Below are 22,384 nucleotides of genomic sequence, written 5' to 3' on the forward strand. Positions count from 1 at the left end.
GCCCTTGCTGACCCTGAAGTAAGCCCTAGGTAGTGACCGGACGGCATGAGCATTAGTCAACCCCACTAAAACCTAAAGAGCACAGAGGGAAAACAAACAGGGACATGTAAGTGGACAATTTATCTGCAAGATGATTTTGGGAGAATAACAGCAACAATGTGTTACAACAATCTGAACAGCATAGGAGTAAACTCTATCACTGGCAACAAACCAAGGGGCAATGCAGGTATATATAGACACAGAGAGAGGGGATAAGGAGTTGCATCTGAACTGCCAAGATATCCACAGGGTCCTAAAGGGAAAGCGTTAACTCTAACAGGGAAGATACATAGAACTCTATTCATAACAAAGAAGAAAGAATAGAATATCAAGGATCAGTTTGTGCAACTAAATGTAGCAACCTTCTGTAGCCACCCGGACACCACAGGGTTGTCTATTAACCATGACACACCCGTGACATATGTCCACACCTATCTATCTATCTATCTATCTATCTATCTATCTATCTATTTATCTACCTATCTAGATCTAAAAACATTTTTGAGGTGCTTCACATATAAAAATGCCCATTTCCATACCTGCCCAGTAGCCACATCACGGCAACCTCATTGTACTGGGTACTACTCTATTCTACTGCATCTGTCTGGGCTTTAAAAACCTACAAGTGATCTATTAGAGGATAAAAACACCTGTTACTAATGGGTAAGGTGGGGGTTGGGGTGTACAGCTAGTCAAATGGATAGCACTCCATCTTAAATATAAAAATACAAAAAAAGACTGACAGCACTCCCAATAGTGTGAATAGGTGCGTATCTTATCATGATATATGGACAGAAAAGAAATGAACAGTTGCACACTGAAATGAAAAAACTTTAAACTACTAAAAAAGACTAAAACATTTTTTAGAGGTGTCTTGCATATAAAAATGGCCCTTTCCATACCTGCCCAGTAGCCACGCCACGACAACCTAATTTGAGTGTGCGACTGTTCCTTTTTTTTTCTGTCCATAGATCAAGGATATATATATATATATATATATATATATATATACTAGAAGGTGGCCCGATTCTACGCATCGGGTATTCTAGAATTTACGTATTGTGTAGTTCATGTATGATTTTTGTTATATATATATATATATATATATATATATATATATAGATGTTGTTGTGTGTAGTTACCAAGTGTTTGTGTAGGGGCTGTACATGTTCTGGGTGTTGTCTGGGTTTGGCGGGGGGTGAGAGCGGTGTTGTATGTGTGTTGCGTGTGTTGCGTTGTTTGTGGAGAGCTGTGTGTCTGTAGCGTTGTGTGTGTGTGTGTTGCGCAATTTGTGTGGGTGTGGTGTGTTTTGGGGGGAGGTATGTTTTGTGCAATGTGTGTGTTGTGCAGTATGTGCGTATATTTATGTATGCCGCTGTGTTTGTGTGTTGGGTGTTGTGTGTGTGCGGCGTTGTCTGTGTGTGGGTGTCTGTGTATGGCGGTGTTTGTGGTTCCCAGTGTGTGGTGTGTTGTGTGTGTGTGTGTGTGTGTGTGTGTTGGGGGGAGGTGTGCACTTCCCATCATGCTCCATCCGCCATGCTGTGCACCCCCCATCGTGCTCCATCCCCCATGCTGCCCACACCCCATCGTGCTCCATCCCCCATGCTGCGCACCCCCCATCGTGCTCCATCCCCCATGCTGCGCACTCCCCATCGTGCTCCATCCCCCATGCTGCCCACCCCCCATCGTGCTCCATCCTCCATGCTGCGCACTCCCCATCGTGCTCCATCCTCCATGCTGCGCACTCCCCATCGTGCTCCATCCCCCATGCTGCGCACCCCCCATCGTGCTCCATCCCCCATGCTGCGCACCCCCCATCGTGCTCCATCCGCCATGCTGCGCACTCCCCATCGTGCTACATCCCCCATGCTGCGCACTCCCCATCGTGCTACATCCCCCATGCTGCGCACTCCCCATCGTGCTACATCCCCCATGCTGCGCACCCCCCATCGTGCTCCATCCGCCATGCTGCGCACTCCCCATCGTGCTACATCCCCCCATGCTATAATAGTTCTCCTATTATACTCAGAGAGGAGTATAATAGGAGGACTATAATAGGAGTAGTTCTGGGGGGAGAGGAGTATAATGCCGGCTCCCTGCACATGTGTACCGGGAGCCGGTGTACTCTGGTAACTATGATACACATCGGGTAACTAAGGGACCTTAGTTACCCGATGTGTATAATGGTTACCAGCGTTCACGGGCTCCGTCACGATCCCAGCATCGCAAGGTTATGTCTGGCGATGCGTGCGGAGGGCCGGGGCGAGCAGCCAATCCATGCGGAGGGCGGGGCCAGGCCGAGGCGAGCGACCAATCAGCTTTGTGTCACCGTAAGGACACAATTTTGGAGCAAGACAGACAGACAGACAGAATAAGGCAACTATATAGATATATATATATATATATATATATATATATATATATATATATATATATATATATATATATATATATCTCTCTATTATATATATATATCTATCTATGTATATATGTATGTTTTTTAAAATCCAGACAGAGGCAGTAGGATAGATAAGGAAACCGTATAATGAGGTTGCCATGACGTGGCGACTGGGCAGGTATGGAAATTGTCATTTTTATATGCGAAACACATCACACAAAAAAATGTGATCTTTTTCAGTACTTTAACATTTTGGCATTTCAGTGTGCGACTGTTCCTTTCTATTCTGTCTATAGATCATGATCAGATATGCACCTATTCACACTATTGGGAGTGCTGTCAGTCATTTTTTGTATCTTTGTATCTATCCATCCATCCATCCATCCATCCATCCATCTATCCATCTATCTCATATCTAGAGTGGAAAATTAATCTTATTGCTGATCTCGGAATTCCATTGACTTGTAACCTGGGAGTGGATTTCTACTTTCATGTCTGCAGACAGCGGTTATAAACCTCAGGGTCACCTTGATGTAATGTGCTCGGCTCTGCTGTGCTCACCTGTTCATCTGACATCCCTTTCCATGTATTACCGCCTAGTTCTTCCTCCATAGTACCGCGTCAGCTCTTAAAGAGACAGATACAGGTAAATCTTACCTGACCCTCATTTACCAATTCTCGTGGTATACTAGGTAGAAAAAGAGCAAGCACTCACCGGTTTTTGCTGTGTGAATCAATGGACCTTTAATTGTGCATGGAAGTTACATGTGGCAAGCGGGAAGGGGGTGAGACAGGACAGCACGTTTAGACGACGGCCGTTTCGCATTCTATAGTAGTGCTTTTACGCGTCTAACCACTACTATAGAGTGCGAAACGGCCGTCGTCTAAACATGCCACATGTAACTTCCATGCACGATTAAAGCTCTATTGATTCACACAGCAAAAACCGGTGAGTGCTTGCTCTTTTTCTACCTAGTATACCATTGGAATTTTTGTCGGCATTTTTGAGCGTGCACCTCGGAGATGTACTTTTGTTTTCCACTGGCCAAATCCCTGGTGCTTCATTTACCTTGAACATGCCGGTTCAACACATCATGTGAATATTAACTAAACCAGTAATAGAAGTAGTGCCCTGCTCACCTTCTCCTCCATCACTGTTATTCACTAATTCTCGGCTGACACATTTTCTATACATTTGACTGGAATGACAGCTGCTTTTTCATGCACTTTTAGCGTAAAAGGTTGCATTATTAGTGGTTGAGCATTTTTCACAAAACTGCATGTTAATTAACTATTAATTTGAAAGCCATGCCATTTTGCAGTGGGGGAGCTCATAAATACAGTTTTTCCCAGTTGCGTCGTAAATTCACAATTAAAGTTCCTTTGAGTGCAATTCATTGAGAAAACTGCAACTCTCAGCAGGTCCTGAAGTCGTATGGAGTCATAGTAATTCGTGTTCAGATAATGCTTACCAAATACCGTGTGCTATTCCAGTATACGTCACGATGAGTAGATAGCAGAATAATGTTAGCAAAGTGTAAGGGGTACTTTGCACGCTGCGACATCGCAAGCCGATGCTAGCGATGCCGAGCGCGATAGTCCCCGCCCCCGTCGCAGCAGCGATATCTTGTGATAGCTGCCGTAGCGAACATTATCGCTATGGCAGCGTCACACGCACTTACCTGCCCTGCGACGTCGCTCTGGCCAGCGACCCGCCTCCTTCCTAAGGGGGCGGGTCGTGCGGCGTCACAGCGACGTTACACGGCAGGCGGCCAATAGAAGCGGAGAGGCGGAGATGAGCGTGACGTAAACATCCCGCCAACCTCCGTCCTTCCGCATAGCTAGCGTGAGCCGCGGTGACGCAGGTAAGCAGAGGTTCCTCGCTCCTGCGGCTTCTCACACAGCGATGTGTGCTGCCGCAGGGGAACGAGGAACAACATCGTACCGTCGCTGCAAGGAAATTATCAAATTGTGGGACACTACACCGCTTTTGCACTCGTTTCAATTTGACCCCACCGACATCGCAGCTGCGATGTCGTAGTGTGCAAAGTACACCTAAGGCTATGTTCACACAGAGCGTTTTTTGCAATGTTTTTTTTCTTCAGCAAAACATTATCTTGTTGCAGGAAGTCTCCTGGTGGTTTTCTGTGTTTTTTGGTATGGTTTTTGACTAGGCCTTTGTAGTTTTTCTATGGCATTTTTTTGCAGCGTTTTTTACTGTGTTTTTTGCACTTGATGGCCGGACCAAGTCCAGACCTGCAGGGATTTAAAAGTGCCAAGCCTGGGCCGGGATTGATCGGGTAATAAAAAAAAGAGTAAAAATAAAGCAAGCGTGCTATGCTTTACCAGTCTCTAGCGTGGCAGGTATGTTCCATGATCACTCGCTGTGATTCAGATGAAGCAGAGCTGGAATCATCATGGGACCTTATGTGGATTATGTCAGACCTGTACGGGTGTTTTTGGGGTTAATAAAGTGGTGAATGAGGGGTTTTTTTTGTATTTTATTTCACATAAAGGTTTTTTTGGTGTTTGTATTTATTTATTTTCACTTACAGATTAGTAATGGGAGGGGTCTCATAGATGCCTCCCATTACTAATCTATGACTTAGTGGCAGCTGTGGGCTGCGATTAACCCCTTATTACCCCGATTGTCATCACACCAGGGCAATTGGGAAGAGCCGATTAAAGTGTTGGGATTGTCGCATTCAGGGGGCCGTTGCAGGCTGCTATTTTAAGGCTGGGGGGCTCCCAATAAGCCTGGGTCTCCCCAGCCTCAGAATACCAGCCCCCAGCTGTTGGACTTTATCTTGGCTGGGTATCAAAATTTGGGGAGACTGTATGCTTTTTTTTGTAAAATTACTAATTTAAATAATTTTAAAAGAAGAGCCGGATGCAGTTCCTCCTATTTTGATACACAGCAAAGATAGGCGCGTGGTTGGGGGCTGCAGCCATATGCTTTATTTGTGCTGGGTATCATAATATGGAGGGACCCTACGCCAAGTTTTTTTTAATTTATTTATATTTATACCACGATTAGACGCGCATAGCATCTGTGATTGAAAGCGTCAGACATGTTGTCACTCAGGGTGGGGGTGTGTCTGACTGCAACCAATCACAGACGCTAGTGGGTGGAGAAAGCAGTGAATATGTATGAGGCTAATGAGCGGCCCCAGAAATGACATGTCAGCTGCACCGGAGCCTTAGTAAGTAATTCACCGTCTACAATCTCCCTATCCTTTCCACCACCATTTTTAAGTGCCGGATTCTGGACCCCGAGATTTGAGGAATCTCATCGGCTTTGCTGGGACTGTGAAGGCAGCGTTTTATTAGCATGGATTTGCATAAAACCAAGGCAAAAACCATGCTAAACAAAGCAGCAAAAAGGCCCTGTGTGAACATAGCCTTAGTTAGAAAGAGTTAGGATAAAAGAAAGAGGATCAGATTAGTAGTGGAAAACTTTAAAAAGCCAAATTTGTAAAGATGTCGTCTATCCAAGTACAGGCGTCTTCCTTCTTATTGAACTCATGTTTTTAGCAAACGATCAAAGCCACTGGTGCCAAACCAATCAGTGCAGATATTGATTGCAATGTCCTCGCTTCTCTCCGTGACTAGCTAAAAGTATGGTCTGAAATAAAGTGTTTCCATTGCGGTTACTGTGCCGTCTGAATACTCATCATTGAGGTGACGCTGATTATGTTTCCTTTGCCTGTGTTTAATACACTATAAAGTAATGACAGATATTTTATGTCTATTAATTGAACAGGAAAGTGACGAGACAGAAGTGGACAAAAATAAGTGCTGCACCCTCTGCAACATGTTCTTCACCTCCGCGATCGTAGCAGATTCCCACTATCAGGGGAAGACTCACGCTAAAAGGGTTAAACTTGTGCTCGGAGAATCAGCAGACATTCCTGCCCGAGCAGGTAAGAGACAGAATATGTCTATAATACAATATATACTGTATATAATGCACATTAGTGTTGATTTTCTAAAGACAGGATAACCTTTAGAAGTCTTCAGGCCTGCTACAAAGTTCTTGGAGTGTGGGATTTCACTTTTGGAACAAAGACTTGTTCGGGGGATGTGCTTAGCTGGGTGGATGTTGGGAGTATCTTTACTTATTATGCAGTAAGCTGGATGGATGCTGGGAGTGTTTTTACTTATTATGCAGTTAGCTGGGTGGATGCTGGGAGTGTCTTTACTTATTATGCAGTAAGCTGGGTGGATGCTGGGAGTGTCTTTACTTATTATGCAGTAAGCTGGGTGGATGCTGGGAGTGTCTTTACTTATTATACAGTTAGCTGGGTGGATGCTGGAAGTGTCTTTACTTATTATGCAGTAAGCTGGGTGGATGCTGGGAGTGTCTTTACTTATTATGCAGTTAGCTGTGTGGATGCTGGAAGTGTCTTTACTTATTATACAGTTAGCTGGGTGGATGCTGGGAGTGTCATTACTTATTATGCAGTTGGCTGGGTGGATGCTGGGAGTGTCTTTACTTATGCAGTTAGCTGAGTGGATGCTGAGATTGTCTTTATTTATTATGCAGTTAGCTGGGTGGATGCTGGGAGTGTTTTTACTTATTATGCAGTTAGCTGGGTGGATGCTAGGAGTGTCTTTACTTATTATGCAGTTATGTATTCTACTATTTGCTATCCTGTAAGAAATGATACGCCTATATTTCTGAGGAGTATAAAAGATCTGATTCTCATTAAAATCATGTGGAGAACTTTGGAAATCAGATGCCTGTGTATTTCTTTAAATCTCTAGAATGAATCCCAGAAACTTTTACTCGCAGTAGGAATTACTTCATCAGTTTAAAAGTCTGCAAAATTTTTCACAAAGGTTCAAGTCTAACATTATCTGACTATGCAGAAAGTGGTGCACGGATCCCTTTATGTGACCAGGGATGGCTGAAATTCTGTAAAAATCGAGGCAGCAAGGGTCTCGCTGTGCAGGGGAAGACTGTGCAAGGACCTTGTGACGAATGAATGAGGTGGCCCTCACCTGTCCCACTGTGCAGTCCCACTATGGTCGCCTTCTTCGGTCTGGTTACCAGTGGGCCATCTTCGACATTTTCAGGCCCCAGCATGTTCAGTCACTTATGGCACGAGGCAAAACTGGCTTCTCTAATACTGATTGGGCCACAATGTCATCACTATGTGAGATGTAAATGCCCTTTTAAATTAAGGAATAATTATGTTGTGGTGGAGAGAATTTTTACCTGTACCCCCTCAACTTATAGGTCATGATCCATCCAACCCTAATTAACCTTCCATCGGTTACCATGGGCTCTGGTGGTGAGCCTGCGGTAATCACCACACATGGCTACTGATCAGTAGACTTGTGTGGCTATGAGGCACAGGTGGATCAGAGATCCAACTGTGCCTACTAACCCCTGACGAACACTGACAGCATGATTTAAAGCGCCGTGGCGGGGATTGCACCATTCCTTGCCGCCATCAGCGGCCCCATGACATGATTACGGGGTGTCAATGTGTTGTCAAGGTAGCACGGGGTCAGCTGATGACCCCTGACACTGCCATGACTCACTTCCTGTGAGATCCGACACAGCATTGGCACTCACAGGAGATGAGCATTTTTGCTGATCAGAGCGATGCTGCTTTGATCAGCAGAAATGCAAAGGCGAGTGGACTGCTGATTTATAAAGTCCCCTAAGGGGACTAGCATAGCAAAATCAATACAAAAAAAATGTAAAAAAGTTTTAAAAAATATGAAAAAATAAAGAAAACCTAAAAGTTCAAATCACTCCCCTTTTGCCCCATTGAAATGAAAAAAAAATAATAAAAATTAATTATTAAAAAAAATAAAAAATTACACATTTCTCATCATCATGTTCAGAAATGTCTGATCTATCAAAATATCAAATAAATTAATCTGATTGGTAAACCGGGTGGCGAAAGAAAATTCCAAATGCCAAAATTACGTTTTATTGGTTGCCGCAACATTTCTTTAAAATGCAATAACAGACGATCAAAAATAACATATACAAGAAAATGGTATAAATAAAGACATCAGCTCAAGATGCAAAAAATAAGCTGTCCCTGAGCCCCAGATCCTGAGAAATGAGAACGCAGTGGGTTTCGAAAAATAGCAACAAAAGCGATACTCTTTTTTTTGCACAAACTTCAGAATTTTTTTTCACCGCTTAGATAAAAGTAAAAGTATACATGTTTGGTATCTTCAAATTCATACCATCCTGGGGAATCATACTGACACACTGCTTTTACCCTATAGTGAACATGGTGAATAAAATACCCCAAAAACAATAGCACAATCGCACTTTTTTTGCAATTTTTCTACATTTGGAATATTTTTCCTGTTTTACAGTACACTATATGGTAAAACTAATAATTGTATTCAAAAGTACAACTCATCCCGCAAAAAATAAGCCCACATATGGCAATATTAACTGAAAAATAAAAAAGTTATGGCTCTCGGAAGAAGGGGAGTAAAAAACAAAAATGAAAAATGGAAAATCGCCATTGGCTGAAGAGGTTAAGGGATAATTATGTTGCAGTGGAATTTTTCTTTTACCTATACTCCTTCCAGTTATAGGTCACAAACTATCCAAACCCAAATTAAACATTATCTAAATATGCAAACAAAAAAGTGCCAGGAATCGGGTGGCCTCGGCAACTTTTAGGGACATTGTCAACTTTTCCTGGAGTCCGGAAGGTTTTCCCTTTTTTTTTTTTCTGGGGTCATTGTGGTGTAAGCTCTGGGAAAGGTGTAAAATTATATACAGTATATTCAATAGCCCTACTAATTTTTATATATGGAAAAAACCTACATATACAGTATATATATATATATACTATCTGTAGTATCCGGGCGTTGCCCGGGATAGTGCCTGTTACTCTGTCTCTCTCACAGTCTGTCTCTGTCTGTGTCTGTCTGTCTCTGTGTCTGTCTGTCTCTGTCTGTCTGTCTCTGTGTCTCTGTGTGTCTGTCTCTTTGAGTTTGTCTCTGTCTGTCTCTATCTGTCTCTATCCATGTGTGTCTCTGTCTCTATCCATGTCTGTCTGTCTCTCTTTGTCTGTTTCTCTCTATCTCTGTGTCTGTCTATCAGTCTCTTTCCCTGCCTGTTTCGTTCCAGGTCTATCTCTTTCCCCGTGTGTCTCTTTCCCCGTCTGTCTCTTTCCAGGTCTGTCTCTTTCCAGGTCTGTCTCTTTCCAGGTCTGTCTCTTTCCCCATCTGACTCTTTCCCTGTCTGTCTCTGTATGTCTTTGTCCCTCCCTGTCTGTCTCTTTTCCTGTCTGTCTGCCTTTTTCCCCGTCTGTCTCTGTCTGTTGCCTCTTTTCCTGTCTGCCTCTCTCTGTCTGTCTGTCTCTGTCTCTTTCCCCGTTTGTCTTTCTGTCTGTCTTTTTTTTTCTTCCTATCTGTCGTTGTCTGTCTCTGTCTCTTTCCCTGTCTTTTTGTGCCTGTCTGTCTCTCTCTCTATCCGTCTCTCCACCAATATATTACCTCACACATAAGCTTCTTATACTAAGAATGTCCTTCGTTGCCTATAGCAACCAATCACAGCTGCTATTAATAACTTGTAGCTCGCAGCTCCATTCCCTTTAATATGGAGGCAGGTTTTTTGGAGAGTAACTGTAAAGCGCGGGGTTAAATACATACACTCAGCTTTATATATTGGAGATATATATATAATTATATATATATTTATTTGTTTTTTACTCCTCTATATACTTAATTCCTTGTAATATTACTTTAAGCTCTTCTGTATCCCGGCCACGTCTCAGCCTCCGGAGTATAGTACAGATGGGTACAACTTACTTCTTCAGGTTTGGCATGAGGAACTGTGCAAATTTTTCTACCGGCCTTAAATTTAACAGGACTTCTATTGCAAGAACGCCAAGATTGCACATGACTCTTGATTGCCGAAAGCTATCCAGGCTGCCGAGATGAAAGATGCACCCGCTTGCCAAGTAGGGCATTTGGCCCGGACGCTCTACCTCGGTGGGTACCTGGTGCTAAATCAAGTTACTTATCAATAGTAATTCAGCAGAATTTGAGTGCAGCGTTTTGCTCCATCGATCATTTATATTTCTCGCAGCATAAAAACCGTCATTGAAATCCTATTACTGTCATTAAGGAGCCGCGGAGATCGCAGCTTTGATTACCGATGCTAGTCATAGATTTTACGTTTTCTTTTGTTCATGGTCACTTTTGATTTTTCACATTATTTAAACCGTGGATTTCACCCTCTCCAATGTCATTTTTAAAATTTGCATATCTATCTGAAAATGTTGCACAAGAAAAAAAAATTGCATGATTTGCGTACATTCACACCCGAGCGCTGTCAGGGAAAAAACTGACCTCACATTATTCATATGTGCATTTTTTTTACACGAGTTGAGAAAAAAATCTTGGCACGCACATGTATCATACTCATGTTGGATGAGAGTTGTCTGTTTAAGTTACTGGGTGCGCTAAAGAAAAGCAATCCTATGTGGATCAGGGGTGGAACGATCCCGGTTGCAGGGATCACAAAAGCAGCTGGGCCCAGGGGTGCAGAATGGATACTTATTTAAAAGGATGGGGACATATATACCAGGAGAGGGACAGTACATACCAGGAGGGGGACAGTATATACCAGGAGGGGGACAGTGTATACTAGGATGGTCCTAGTAGGGGGACAATGTACACCAGGAGAGGGACAGTAGACACCGGGAGGGACACACATTATTTACCAGGAGTGGGACAGTAGATACCAGGAGGTGGACAGTATATACCAGGAGGGGACCAGTATGGTATCATATATACAAGGACAGTGACATATATACCAATATGGTGACATACAGACTATACCAGGATGGGGGCATTTTTACCAGGAGGGGGTTATATATATACACCAGGATATGGGTTAGAATGGGAAACCTATATACTAGGATGTGGAACATATACCAGGATGGGGACATATATATCAGTATGGGAGACATATATATCAGGATAGGGTGACATATATACCAGGATGGTGTCAAATATACCAGTATGGGGATATATTTACCAGAATGGGGCACATTTTTTACCAGGATGGAGTTATATACAATGGGCGGCACGGTGGCTCAGTGGTTAGCACTGCAGTCTTGCAGCGCTGGGGTCCTGGGTTCAAATCCCACCAAGGACACCATCGGCAAGGAGTTTGTATGGGTGTTTGCGTGGGTTTCCTCCTGGTACTCTGGTTTCCTCCCACACTCCAAAGACATACTGATAGGGAATTTAGATTGTGAGCCCCAATGGGGACAGTGCTGCCAATGTATGTAAAGCGCTGTGGAATTAATAGCGCTATATAAATGAATAAAATCAAATCATTAAAATCATATATACACCAGGATGTGGGCTAAAATTGAAACATACCGTATATACTAGGATGGATACTAGGTTGGTGGACATATATACCAAGATGGGGACATATATATCTTGATGGGGGACATATATATCAAGATGGGGGACATATATATCAGAATGAGGGGACACATATGCCAGGATAGGGGACATACTTACCAGGATAGGGGACATACTTACCAGGATAGGAGGCATATATACCAGGATGGGAGACATATTTACTGGTAAGGAGCCCAGGATGCGGGACATTAGAACAGGATGGGGGACATTACTACATAATGGGGGGAGGGAACATCTATGTCTTTATAGGATTTAGAACGCTAAATGTATACGTACATACAGTATACATACATCTGAACAACATAAAGGGGGGCCCAGGTCCAAATTTTGCACCAGGGCCCATTGAACTCTAGCTATGCCACTGATGCAAATCATCAATGTAACATCCGATTTTAACAGACAATTATTAACATTGGAAACTAAATTTAGTCTTTAAAATGTATTAAAAAGTTTATTAAAAATTGTTTATTAATTATTTATTTTGGATAAAAACAGATGTAAAAATGGACATATAGATCACATGACCAATGGGGACAATACAGATGGAAAATTGCCATTTTTTTTCCTGGATGGAAATTGGATCATTTTTTACGCAATCCTGTGAATTTAGCCTCCGATAAGGTTCCTGCCGTAGGTTTTTTGCATATCAGTTCCTTGTGGACGAACCGTATTATCCCCCGTGTTGTATCGAAAATAGGCAACGTTGAATAAAGCCAAAGCATCAGCTGCGCTTCATAGGAACACAATGAATCAAAATGTTCCGCGGGGAATTAGCAGCATATGGACCGCATTTAGCCAATTTATTCTTGTGTTACTGAACAAAAGTCTCGTTATGTAACCGGGAAAATAGAAGAAAAAGTTGAAACTCTGAATAATAGAATAATACAAAAGATGATTTCTGCTGAATCAGGTTCTCGTGTCCTCATCTATGACATAAACTTTCTGACACCAACTTTGTAGTTCGTTACCTATAACTTAAAGGGGGTCCGTCAGCCCAAACTGTTGGTGTAAGCAAAACACGTAGCTTTGTAAAACCCTTTTACTCTTTGGAGAAACTGAAGTTTTATGATAATCTAGGTGTTCAGTGCACCCTGGGTGTGGCTAAGACGCTCCGCACACCATTGCACCCACTGGTTTTCCATGCTCTTCCTACCCTCACTGGTAATTGACAGCACTTGCCAAAGCTTTCTCTGCAGGTAGTGTTTGCTGATGCTCTGTCAATCACCGGTGATGGAGGCGAGCATGCAAAATAGGTGGATGGAACAGTGCACTGAGCCTCTTGGCAACACCCAGGGTGCACCGAGCACCCTAATTAGCATATTCAATTAAACTTGGATTTTTGCAGAAAAAAGGCAGCAATTAGAAAACTAAATGCACCATTTGGACAGGTGCAACATCCCCTACAAGGCTATTGTGGTGCCCCTGAGGGTCCAGTCGCCACAGAGGTACTACACCTCAGCCAGTGGTGTGGTATCCCATTCCCGGGTAAGGAGGAGATCACAAGTCGTTGCGCGCGCGCGCACACACACACACACACACACACACACACACACACACACACACACTCTTAATTTAGCGACACTCCATTAGGTCGTGGTTTAGGGCAAGTTGCACCTTAGGGAAAGCACAGCCCCGAAGCCAGTCTGAAGGTGGGGTTTAGCTAGTGTGAGCAGACTGTAGAATGTGGGGGAGTCAGGACGTGGACACAGAGGGGAGAAGTCCTGGGGTCTGGAGCAGCTCGTCCCAGGATCAGAAAAGAAGGAATCTCAGAGCTACGGGAAGTGCGCCATCCACCCGTGGGCTCGGATCCACAGCCGATATACCGGAGTGGATTGACTTGGCCGCATCGGGGAACCGGTCCCTAGACTAGTGGAGAACAACCAGGCTCCGCTAGTAAACTGGAGGCTGAGATTACAGCCACCATCTCACATAACCCACTGAAAAGGTGACCACATAGGACCAAGGGACAAGGCAGGATAGCCTCCCATCAAAAGGATCCGCAGACACTGGCTCAGGGCATTGTGTGTGAAGCACGGGGAAGGCGGGAGAGGCCAGCGCAGGAAGGCGACCAGGGAAGGAACATTGAAGGGTGCATCGGGTTGTGCCTCCAAACTATCCGGGGATCAGCTGGAGCCCATCACAGCAGAACTCTGGACTCTGAGGGCAGCCTCTGACTAGTCGTGATAACCTGGCCCTGCCAACTGTGAGTAAAGACCTTGTGACTGCATTCCTGTGTTGCCCAGTTATTGTCTGCGCCCCTGGCTCTGCACCCCGCCATTACATCTTAACTCCATCTACAGCCCTGGGGCCCAGCTCTACCTCTGGAGAGCTATACCAACTCCGCTACGTCACCACCGACCCTCAGTGAACTGAATAGCAGCGGCGGCACCAAATCTTGCCGCATACCACGAGTGGCGTCACAACTATTCATCCCATGTAAATAATCCCCTAGCATCTCATTTTAAACTACACCGCCCGGGTCACGGAGTCGGGCCCTGCCACCGTGACCTCCCGAAACAGAACCGGCCCGGTTCCGAGTGCCCCACGGCCCTGGTGGGCGTGTCACTATGTGTTCAGATTTTGCTGTCAATCTGGGCTGACAAACTGCAACTGCAACTGTGGGGGGTGAAGACTTGGGGTGAAACCTGCGCTATGACTAAACATCAACTGTGGTCCATCATCCAGCATGGATTAATACCTTCTTATTATGGATAATTATGTCCTATTTGTAAATTAGTTTTTAATTCTTAGGGTACAATCATACCATACAATCCATTCCCCTTTTTTATCAATGAATGCTGCAAAATTGCGTCAGGATATTGTGTGAATGTACCTTTAAGACATTGTCACGGTCTTATCTCTGTTATGAAGTTTAGTGACAGGTTCTGGGTCAGTGTCTTACTTTACAGTGTGAGACTCAGCTGATTAAATGGATTCCCTTTCCTTTGGGGAGGAGAGGGTTAATGTCAGCTTACCTTTCAGCAGCTCCTGACTCCAGGTCAGGTGTTTCCAGTTTGGACCACTCCCAGGTCCTATATATATACCCTCTGCTTCCAGCAGAGGGTGCCGGTTATTTTCATTCATTTGGAATCTTGGTCAGGAGGAGAAAGGAGCTGGAGAGACCCTTTCTGTGACTTGCTTTGTTGGCTGCAGTTTTGGTGCTTGTTGCAGCGGTTCATGGTGTCTTGGTTGGGTTGTACGGTATGGATGTTTGTGGGGTTTGTGTTTCCGCTCCCAGCTCAACCCTTGGGTGGAGGTGGAGGACGGGAATTACATCAAGGCTAGAACAGGTGTCAGGGACTCGCTGGTGACTCAGACTTCACTACCATCAAGTGTACCTCTGTGCTGAGGGACAGCAGGGCATGCAGTCTGAGGGTAAGCTTAGGTGTCCCGGTCCTGTCATCCGGTCCCTGTGACAGACATAGCTTTAAATTAACTGGCTTAGATTAACATCTACATTAAGACAGGACAGTTTTACATTGAATATTAATGTAGGTCCTATAAAGACATATCTGTTCACCTCCCTTTAATAAGGTCCCCGATCATGACCACTTGCTATAATAATGTCCCCCATAAAGGGCCTTTTTCTGGTATGTTGTCCCCCTATCATGACCACTTTCTGTAATAATGTCCCCCATAAACAGCTTCTTTCTGGTATGTTGTCACCCATCATGACCACTTTCTGTAATAATGTCCTCCATAAACGGTCTCTTTCTGGTATAATGTCCTCCATCATTACACTTCCTGTAATAATGTCTCCTATTCAAGGCCCCTTCCTTTAATAATGTCCCCTATCCTTGTCCCCTTCCTGTAATATTGTCCACATAAAGGACCTCTTTCTAGTATAATGTCCTCCATCATGACCACTTGCTGTAATAGTGTCCCCTTCCTGTAATAACGCCCCTTATCCTGGGCCACTTCTTGTAATAATGTCTTTCATGCTGGGCCCCTCCCTTTAATAATGTCCCAATCTGGGGTTCCTTCCTATAATAATGTCCCAATCTTGGGCATCTTCCTACCGTAGTGTCCCTAATGCTGGGCCCCTTGTTGTTTTAATGTCACCCATCCTGACCCCTTCCTGGTAAAATTTCCTCTGTTCTTCCTCAACACATTTTAGAAAAAAATAAATGATTGTTGTCACTCTCCGCTGCTTCCTCAACAGGCAGTGTACTCATTATGAGCGGCATATGACGTCACTGCCGTGCACCACTTATGATGGGCAGGCCAAAGTCAGCTGACAGCCTCAAGTATTGCGGTGCAGGGAGTCAGAAGGTCTCTGAGCTGCAAGACATTTCCTATGTATTTCCAGGGGAAATAAGCACTGGCATCACTGCTCCTCCATTCCATATGTGCCCGGCCGCAGTCAAACAGGTCAAAGATCATTATGCCTCTACTGCATTCACATATTTTTATCCAAATTCGTTTTGACTCAACCTTCCAAAATCTCGTGAAGAACATCTGCTGCAAAAAAAACTGCAACCCCCCCCCCCCACAATGCAACATGTAAACAGAGCCTAAAGGTTTATCACGTCATTGACTTTTCTTCCAATTTTGGGGTGTTTCTGTAATGCTCGTGGCCAGTGTAGGGGCAGTGAGCGGGATTAGTGGACCCACTTGACCACAGGGAGAACCGGGCTTACCCCTTAGTGTGAGGGGCTTAATTGAGCACCTACCATAAGGCAGGCGCCAGGTACCCATCCCAGGGAAGTGACTGTGGCAGCTGACCCCCAGGACACGTGGTGGACTCAGGTATAGACAGATACAGGTAGGGTGACTGAGGCAGGATGGACAGGCAGGTACGGAGAGGAATGGTGGATACGGCAGGCACAGGGACAGGAGACTGACACAGGGATAACAGGATAGGAGCTCAGGAGCTGACAATTAAGTAGCTAACAGATTGAAGACCAACTAACTAAAGGTGTTGCATAGGCATCTCCCCTAATGGGAAGGTGCCTTAAATTCATAGTGCCTCTCAGCTATAGGCTAAGAAGCATTTCCTGGAAATAACGTGCAAGCCCCGTAATAGGAGGAGGGCCGGAGTGCGCGTATTAGGCAACATCCTGGGGAATCTGTGCCAAGTGCACAGGCTCCGGGGTGAGGAGAGGACAGCAGGACATGTGGATGGTCGGGGGAGTGTAATTATACACTAATTTGTGAGTGAATCCATTGTCGAATTTTCCTGCAACGCCTCCGCAGCAGGAATAAAGTATTACACCGTGGCCAATCAAAATCAATTTGTAATCTTGTATTTTTGCATTTTTATAAGGGTCCATTAATGAGCCATCCATTATTTTAGCTTCGCTCTGTAGTGTACGGCCCTTGATACATGTTAATGACATTGGAACGAAAAGTCGACTTGTGCTTTATTAAAATGACTTAAAATATTAAACATTGTTCTAGCGAACGGATCATAGTTCACAATTATTTCTAGAAAGTTGTTTGCTAATGGGTGAAACTGCAGCATTCTCTCATCTCTGCTGCTTAAAGTCCATAAATTCGTGTTTTTCACATACCGTAATTTTTTTTTTTTTAAGGTCAATTTAAATGACAGCGCTGGTTAATGGCGTTCACGTCCTTGGCCGAGGCACCATTGTATATTTTATAGGAAACGACTTGTTAATTTGCTAAACATGCCGCCGCATGTTCTAAGGGTCAAGATCCCTCAAACCTACTCTTAAATAATAAGGACTTTTCTTAGACTTTGCTCTGAAGGTTTTTTGGCTCCCGCACCCGTTCTGAGTCTTTGTTCTGTTATTCCAATTGAGGTTCTCATTAGTTATTCATTCTTCACACAGTGTAAAATACCAGGCGGGGTGAGAAGGATGGAGGAAGAGGATAGGAAATGTACTGTCTGTATGGCACAAAAAGGAGAATATAAAGGGATAAAGTCCTGGGACAAGGTCATTTGAAGGTGACTTTTTCCCTCGAAAATAAAAATAGCCAGATTTTAGTGCATGGAAAGTTAGAGAAAATCCCAAAGTTTGTCGATTTTTATATTCCATAATAACAGAGATATCGGCATCATTCCGATATATATCTCGTCAGCCATATTAACAAAACGACAACAAAAGCAGCCATATTGTTTATTTTTTTCAGCAAGTAATCATCATGTGTAATATTTCCACCATGTTCTATCAGAAAAAAAGTTCCAGATTTAACAAAGGTCGCCGTAAAAATATAACCAATATGGCTGCACTACCTACCGTCAGGAGGCATGCGGCACTTAAAGGGGTGGTTCACTACTCTACAATATTGGCCACATCCCTTTAAAACTGATAGGGAAGGCTTTTGTCCAATATCTTGTTCAGCCAATTCTGCCTCTGAGTGGCGCTATTGCAGTCCGATCATCCCCATTGCGTCCGTCACCCCCGGGCTCCATGACCTCTGAGGTCCAGTGATGTCATGTCAACTTCCAGTTGACCTGACATCACCGAGGCGGCCCCAGTTTTGAACTGTAGTGTATATGTCCCCTATCTTAGTATATATGTCCCCTATCCTGGGCACCTTCCTTGTATATATGTCCTCATCCTGGTCTAGAATATATGTTCCAGATCCTGGTCTATATGTTCCCCATCTTGGTATATATGCCAATGTATGTAAAGCGCTGTGGAATTAACAGCGCTATATAAATGAATATTATTATTATTATATGCCCCCCATCCTTTGCCCACCCTGGTATATATGTCCTCCATCCTACTATATATGTCCCCTAATCTGGGCCCCTTACTGGTATATATGTCCTCCATCCTGGTATATATGTCCCCATCCTGGCTCCATCCTGATATATATGTCCCACATCCTGCCCCCTTCCTGATATATATGTCCCCCATCCTGGTATATATTTCCCCCATCCTGGTATATATGTCCCCATCCTGGCTCCATCCTGATATATATGTCCCACATGCTGCCCCCTTCCTGATATATGTCCCCCATCCTGGTATATATTTCCTCCATCCTGGTATATATGTCCTCCATCCTGATATATATTTCCCCCATTCTGGTATTCGCTCCTGTAGATTGACAGTCCAGACCTGCAGCACAGACCCACAGCTGGTCTGAAATATGCATTGTCAGATGCTGGTAGGAGAGACAGCTTTATCTCTGCAGCATCGGAGAAGAGCAAGGACACCGACACTTGCTGGATCCAGTGATCTGACCATCTTCAGATCAATGCTTGCAAACAATGATCTTGAAAGCTTGCGCTTCTTGCTTAGGAATCCAGCAACTCTTTTAGGTTGCAGAAGTGGTCGGTAACTAGGCAATGAACAGTAACCTATAGAAATATAAATCCCTCTGTTCTTGAGAATACAGAGTATTTTTAATAAGAGTTAAATTGTAAAGTTGCTTATTTTTATAAATACTTTGAAATTTTAACTATTTGAATGGTTATCCAATAATAACGTAAAAGTGTTTCTCTGCGGTCACTAGTTGCATGTGTCACACACCGTTGGCACATATGGCTTCTATGTGACTGTAATGGGTTTATAAATGTCACCACTTGCTTTAGCAGTCACTATTCATCACTGCTACAGATATTAATAGTTGTGCACCTCGGCTTGCAGCTTCTTTGCAGTGATGTATTATAGAAGAAGTATTTTTGGACAATAAGCTGTGGAGTCTTGACTTGGAGGCAGCGGAGGCTTTCTAGCCCACTGGTGCACGGATCCACAGCACTTACGTTAATTAACCTAAACTTGGGGTGAGGAACTTGTAGTCAGTTATAAACTGCAAATCACCCATGTGTGGGACAGCCATTCCTGCAACTAATCTACGAGCATTATTCTGCACAGTCTCTGATTTCCATACTATTCAAAGATGATTATTAGTCAGTTGCTGGAAAAATAAAAATTTAGGTCAATTCCTCACCCATATTCTGTGGATGCGACCTGTGTCCGTACCTTAAGAAGGTTTACCCCACAGCCATCAAAAGAACCAAATTAAGTAAAAAGTATAACTTACCGCTACTCACCTCTCCTAGATCCACCGTGTCCTCCACCTTCCACATTCTGGTTCTGATACAACTATGGGTAACTGTCATATTGGTGGCCATTTGTACCTTGGACTCTGTGGCAAACCCTGCTCTGCCACTTGTCTTGCTTTACTGAGTAATTCTGGTATTTTGCTGTTAGTTGTGCAATGGACAAACTGACTGTTGTTATATTATGGAATCAATCTTTCCAGAACCAGTTCTGCATTGGACTCTGTGACAAACTCAGCTCTGCAATATCTCCAAGTCATTGGGCGACTTTACTCTGGTCCTGTCACGCTAGATACGGGGAAGTATCAAGCGCACGGTGAAATGGAAGAGAAGCGGAACCCTGTGTCTTGGGAGACATGATGGTGACCCCTGACCAAACCTACTGCTTGTCCCTGAGGTCCCTCACCATCCTAGATAGGTTCTGCGCCTATGCAGTACTTGACCCTAGGCATTCCTAGTCTTGGGCCCTAAATATGGATGGGAAATGGATGGGATGAGCTCTTCGTCAACCCCACTAAACACTAGAGAAGACACAAGGAAGACACACGGGGGAAAATGCATGAACTATTTATCCACAGATGACTCAGGAAGAAGTTCAGCAGAGCTTTCAGGAACGATACCACAGAGGAGTACAAGCCACCTGATGCAACCAGAGCTAGAATGAACTGAAAATATCACCAGCACCAGAGCAAGGGAATATCAAGGGAATACTGACAATCAACAGCTGGGTGGAAGGCGAGCTCCTGCTGGGTCCAAAAGGGAGAGATGAATTCAGCAGGAAAGCTACCTATACCAATGAATACTAACAGCAGGAACAATAGAAAGTCAGGGAGCATTCTGTGCAGCAAAACACTGTGACCTTCGATGCCCAGAAATTGCATGACTGTCTGTCACACGTGACACACCCATGATAGATCCATGTTTTCCTCATCACTGAGTCTCTTCTGTTTGCGATGAGGATCAGGGATACTGCGTTGGATCGGCAAGGAGTAAATGTGAGAGAATCTATTATTTATTTATGTTAGCGTTATTGGGGGCTATGGACAGCTCTAAATATGTTGCCAAACCCCATTAAAAAAGGTCATACAGATTTCGCGAATAGTCGAATAGCGGCGAGGTATTTGGAAAATATTTGCAAAGTCGAATGCTAGAAGTATTCGATCATCCCTAGTGATAAACAGTAAAATATGGCATGTAAGTTTCGCGGGCGGGGGCCAGTCCCCCGTCGCGGGGGCTTCCCGGGGAGATCACGCTCGGGTCCGGTACCTTCTCCGTGGTGGCTCGAGTGGGCCGGACCCGGGGCTCGGGCTCCTCGCCCAAGAGTGAAAATGGGGATTGTGTCGGTGATCGGGCGGGTGCGCGGCCGGGGCCGCTATGGAGATTGTTCGTGACGCCACCCACGGGTCATGGTGATTGTTGGTGTGATGCCCTGGGCAAGCCAGGGGTCACAGGTCATCACACCACCACACCCTACACCCCAGTTAGGAACACCAAGGCTACCAAAATCCTTGTTGCCTTCCTCCAGGGGCTGATGTTCACACCAGGGGGTGGGCCAGGCGGTTGGCTCCGCCCACCGAGGAGTTCACAGCCCTGAAGGTGGGAAGAACCAGGCAGTTGATCAGAGATAGAGTTTGAAGGAGGAGATGGAAGGAGTAAACAGTGGAGTTCAAGTTAGGAAAGTGAAGTAGAAAGAAGTTGGAGAAAAGCTAAAGAGAAAAGCTGAAGTGAGAGTAGTAAAGCCTGAAGTTGGTCCGGCTGTGTGCCCGGACAGTGACAGCAAGGTCAGCAGACGGCGGTGACAGTCTGCAGGGGGACTGCTCGGAGGTTGCTGGAAGGACCGCGGACGGGTAGTGACCCGGCGGTCTGGAACAGTATACGAAGAACAGTCAGCACCAGGGCAGGGGCCTCTCGGACCCTGGCATTGGCTAGGAGTCGCCGTGAATTTGCCAAATCCGTCAGTGAAGGGGACGCCGGTCTCCAAACAACCAAGTCCCGATTGAAGGCAACAGTCCGACCGTTACAGAGAGACACCGCCACCGCCAGGGCACCAGTTTCTCAGGGCCAGCGCCTGCGGGCAAAGTAGGGCTCCTCCGGCCCATATCCAAGCCGGGGAGCGGGTTACCGGTGGGAACCCATCGCAACCATTATCAACATAGGTGCAGGACAGAGGGACCGCCACCGTCACCTACTGGGGAAAGCAAGTGCAGCCGTCCGTGGGAACCGTCTTTCCAGTCGTGTGTTTTACCGAGAACTGTGTCATCGTCTCAGGCTGAGTGAGTATCGCAGTGCCGCAAGGCACAGCGCTGCCCCCGCGTCCCTGCGCCCACCAAGCCCTGCATCTCCCACCTTATCACTGGGCCCCGGGATCACCAACCCCTACCCACGGAGGGGCAACACAACAACTGGCTGCTCCATACCATCCCTCCCGGGATCCCCATACAGAGCAGCGGTGGTGTCAACAAATCACCACAACCGTGGGTGGCGTCACGGACAATAAACAATCCCCACACACAAAAACCCCCTTTCACTCACGGGCG

General features: G+C 45.0%; 1 protein-coding gene across 1 annotated transcript in view; it reads left to right on the forward strand.

The window, feature by feature from the left end:
• ZMAT4 (zinc finger matrin-type 4) overlaps positions 1–22,384 on the forward strand; it is a 551,003-nt gene that overhangs the window by 193,526 nt on the left and 335,093 nt on the right. The window contains exon 4 of the mRNA XM_075348396.1: positions 6,201–6,360. Coding sequence (XP_075204511.1) covers positions 6,201–6,360 — 160 coding nt within the window. The remainder of the gene's footprint in view (positions 1–6,200; positions 6,361–22,384) is intronic.

The sequence above is a fragment of the Anomaloglossus baeobatrachus genome, chromosome 5, assembly GCF_048569485.1.
Source record: "Anomaloglossus baeobatrachus isolate aAnoBae1 chromosome 5, aAnoBae1.hap1, whole genome shotgun sequence".
Lineage (NCBI taxonomy): Eukaryota > Metazoa > Chordata > Amphibia > Anura > Aromobatidae > Anomaloglossus > Anomaloglossus baeobatrachus.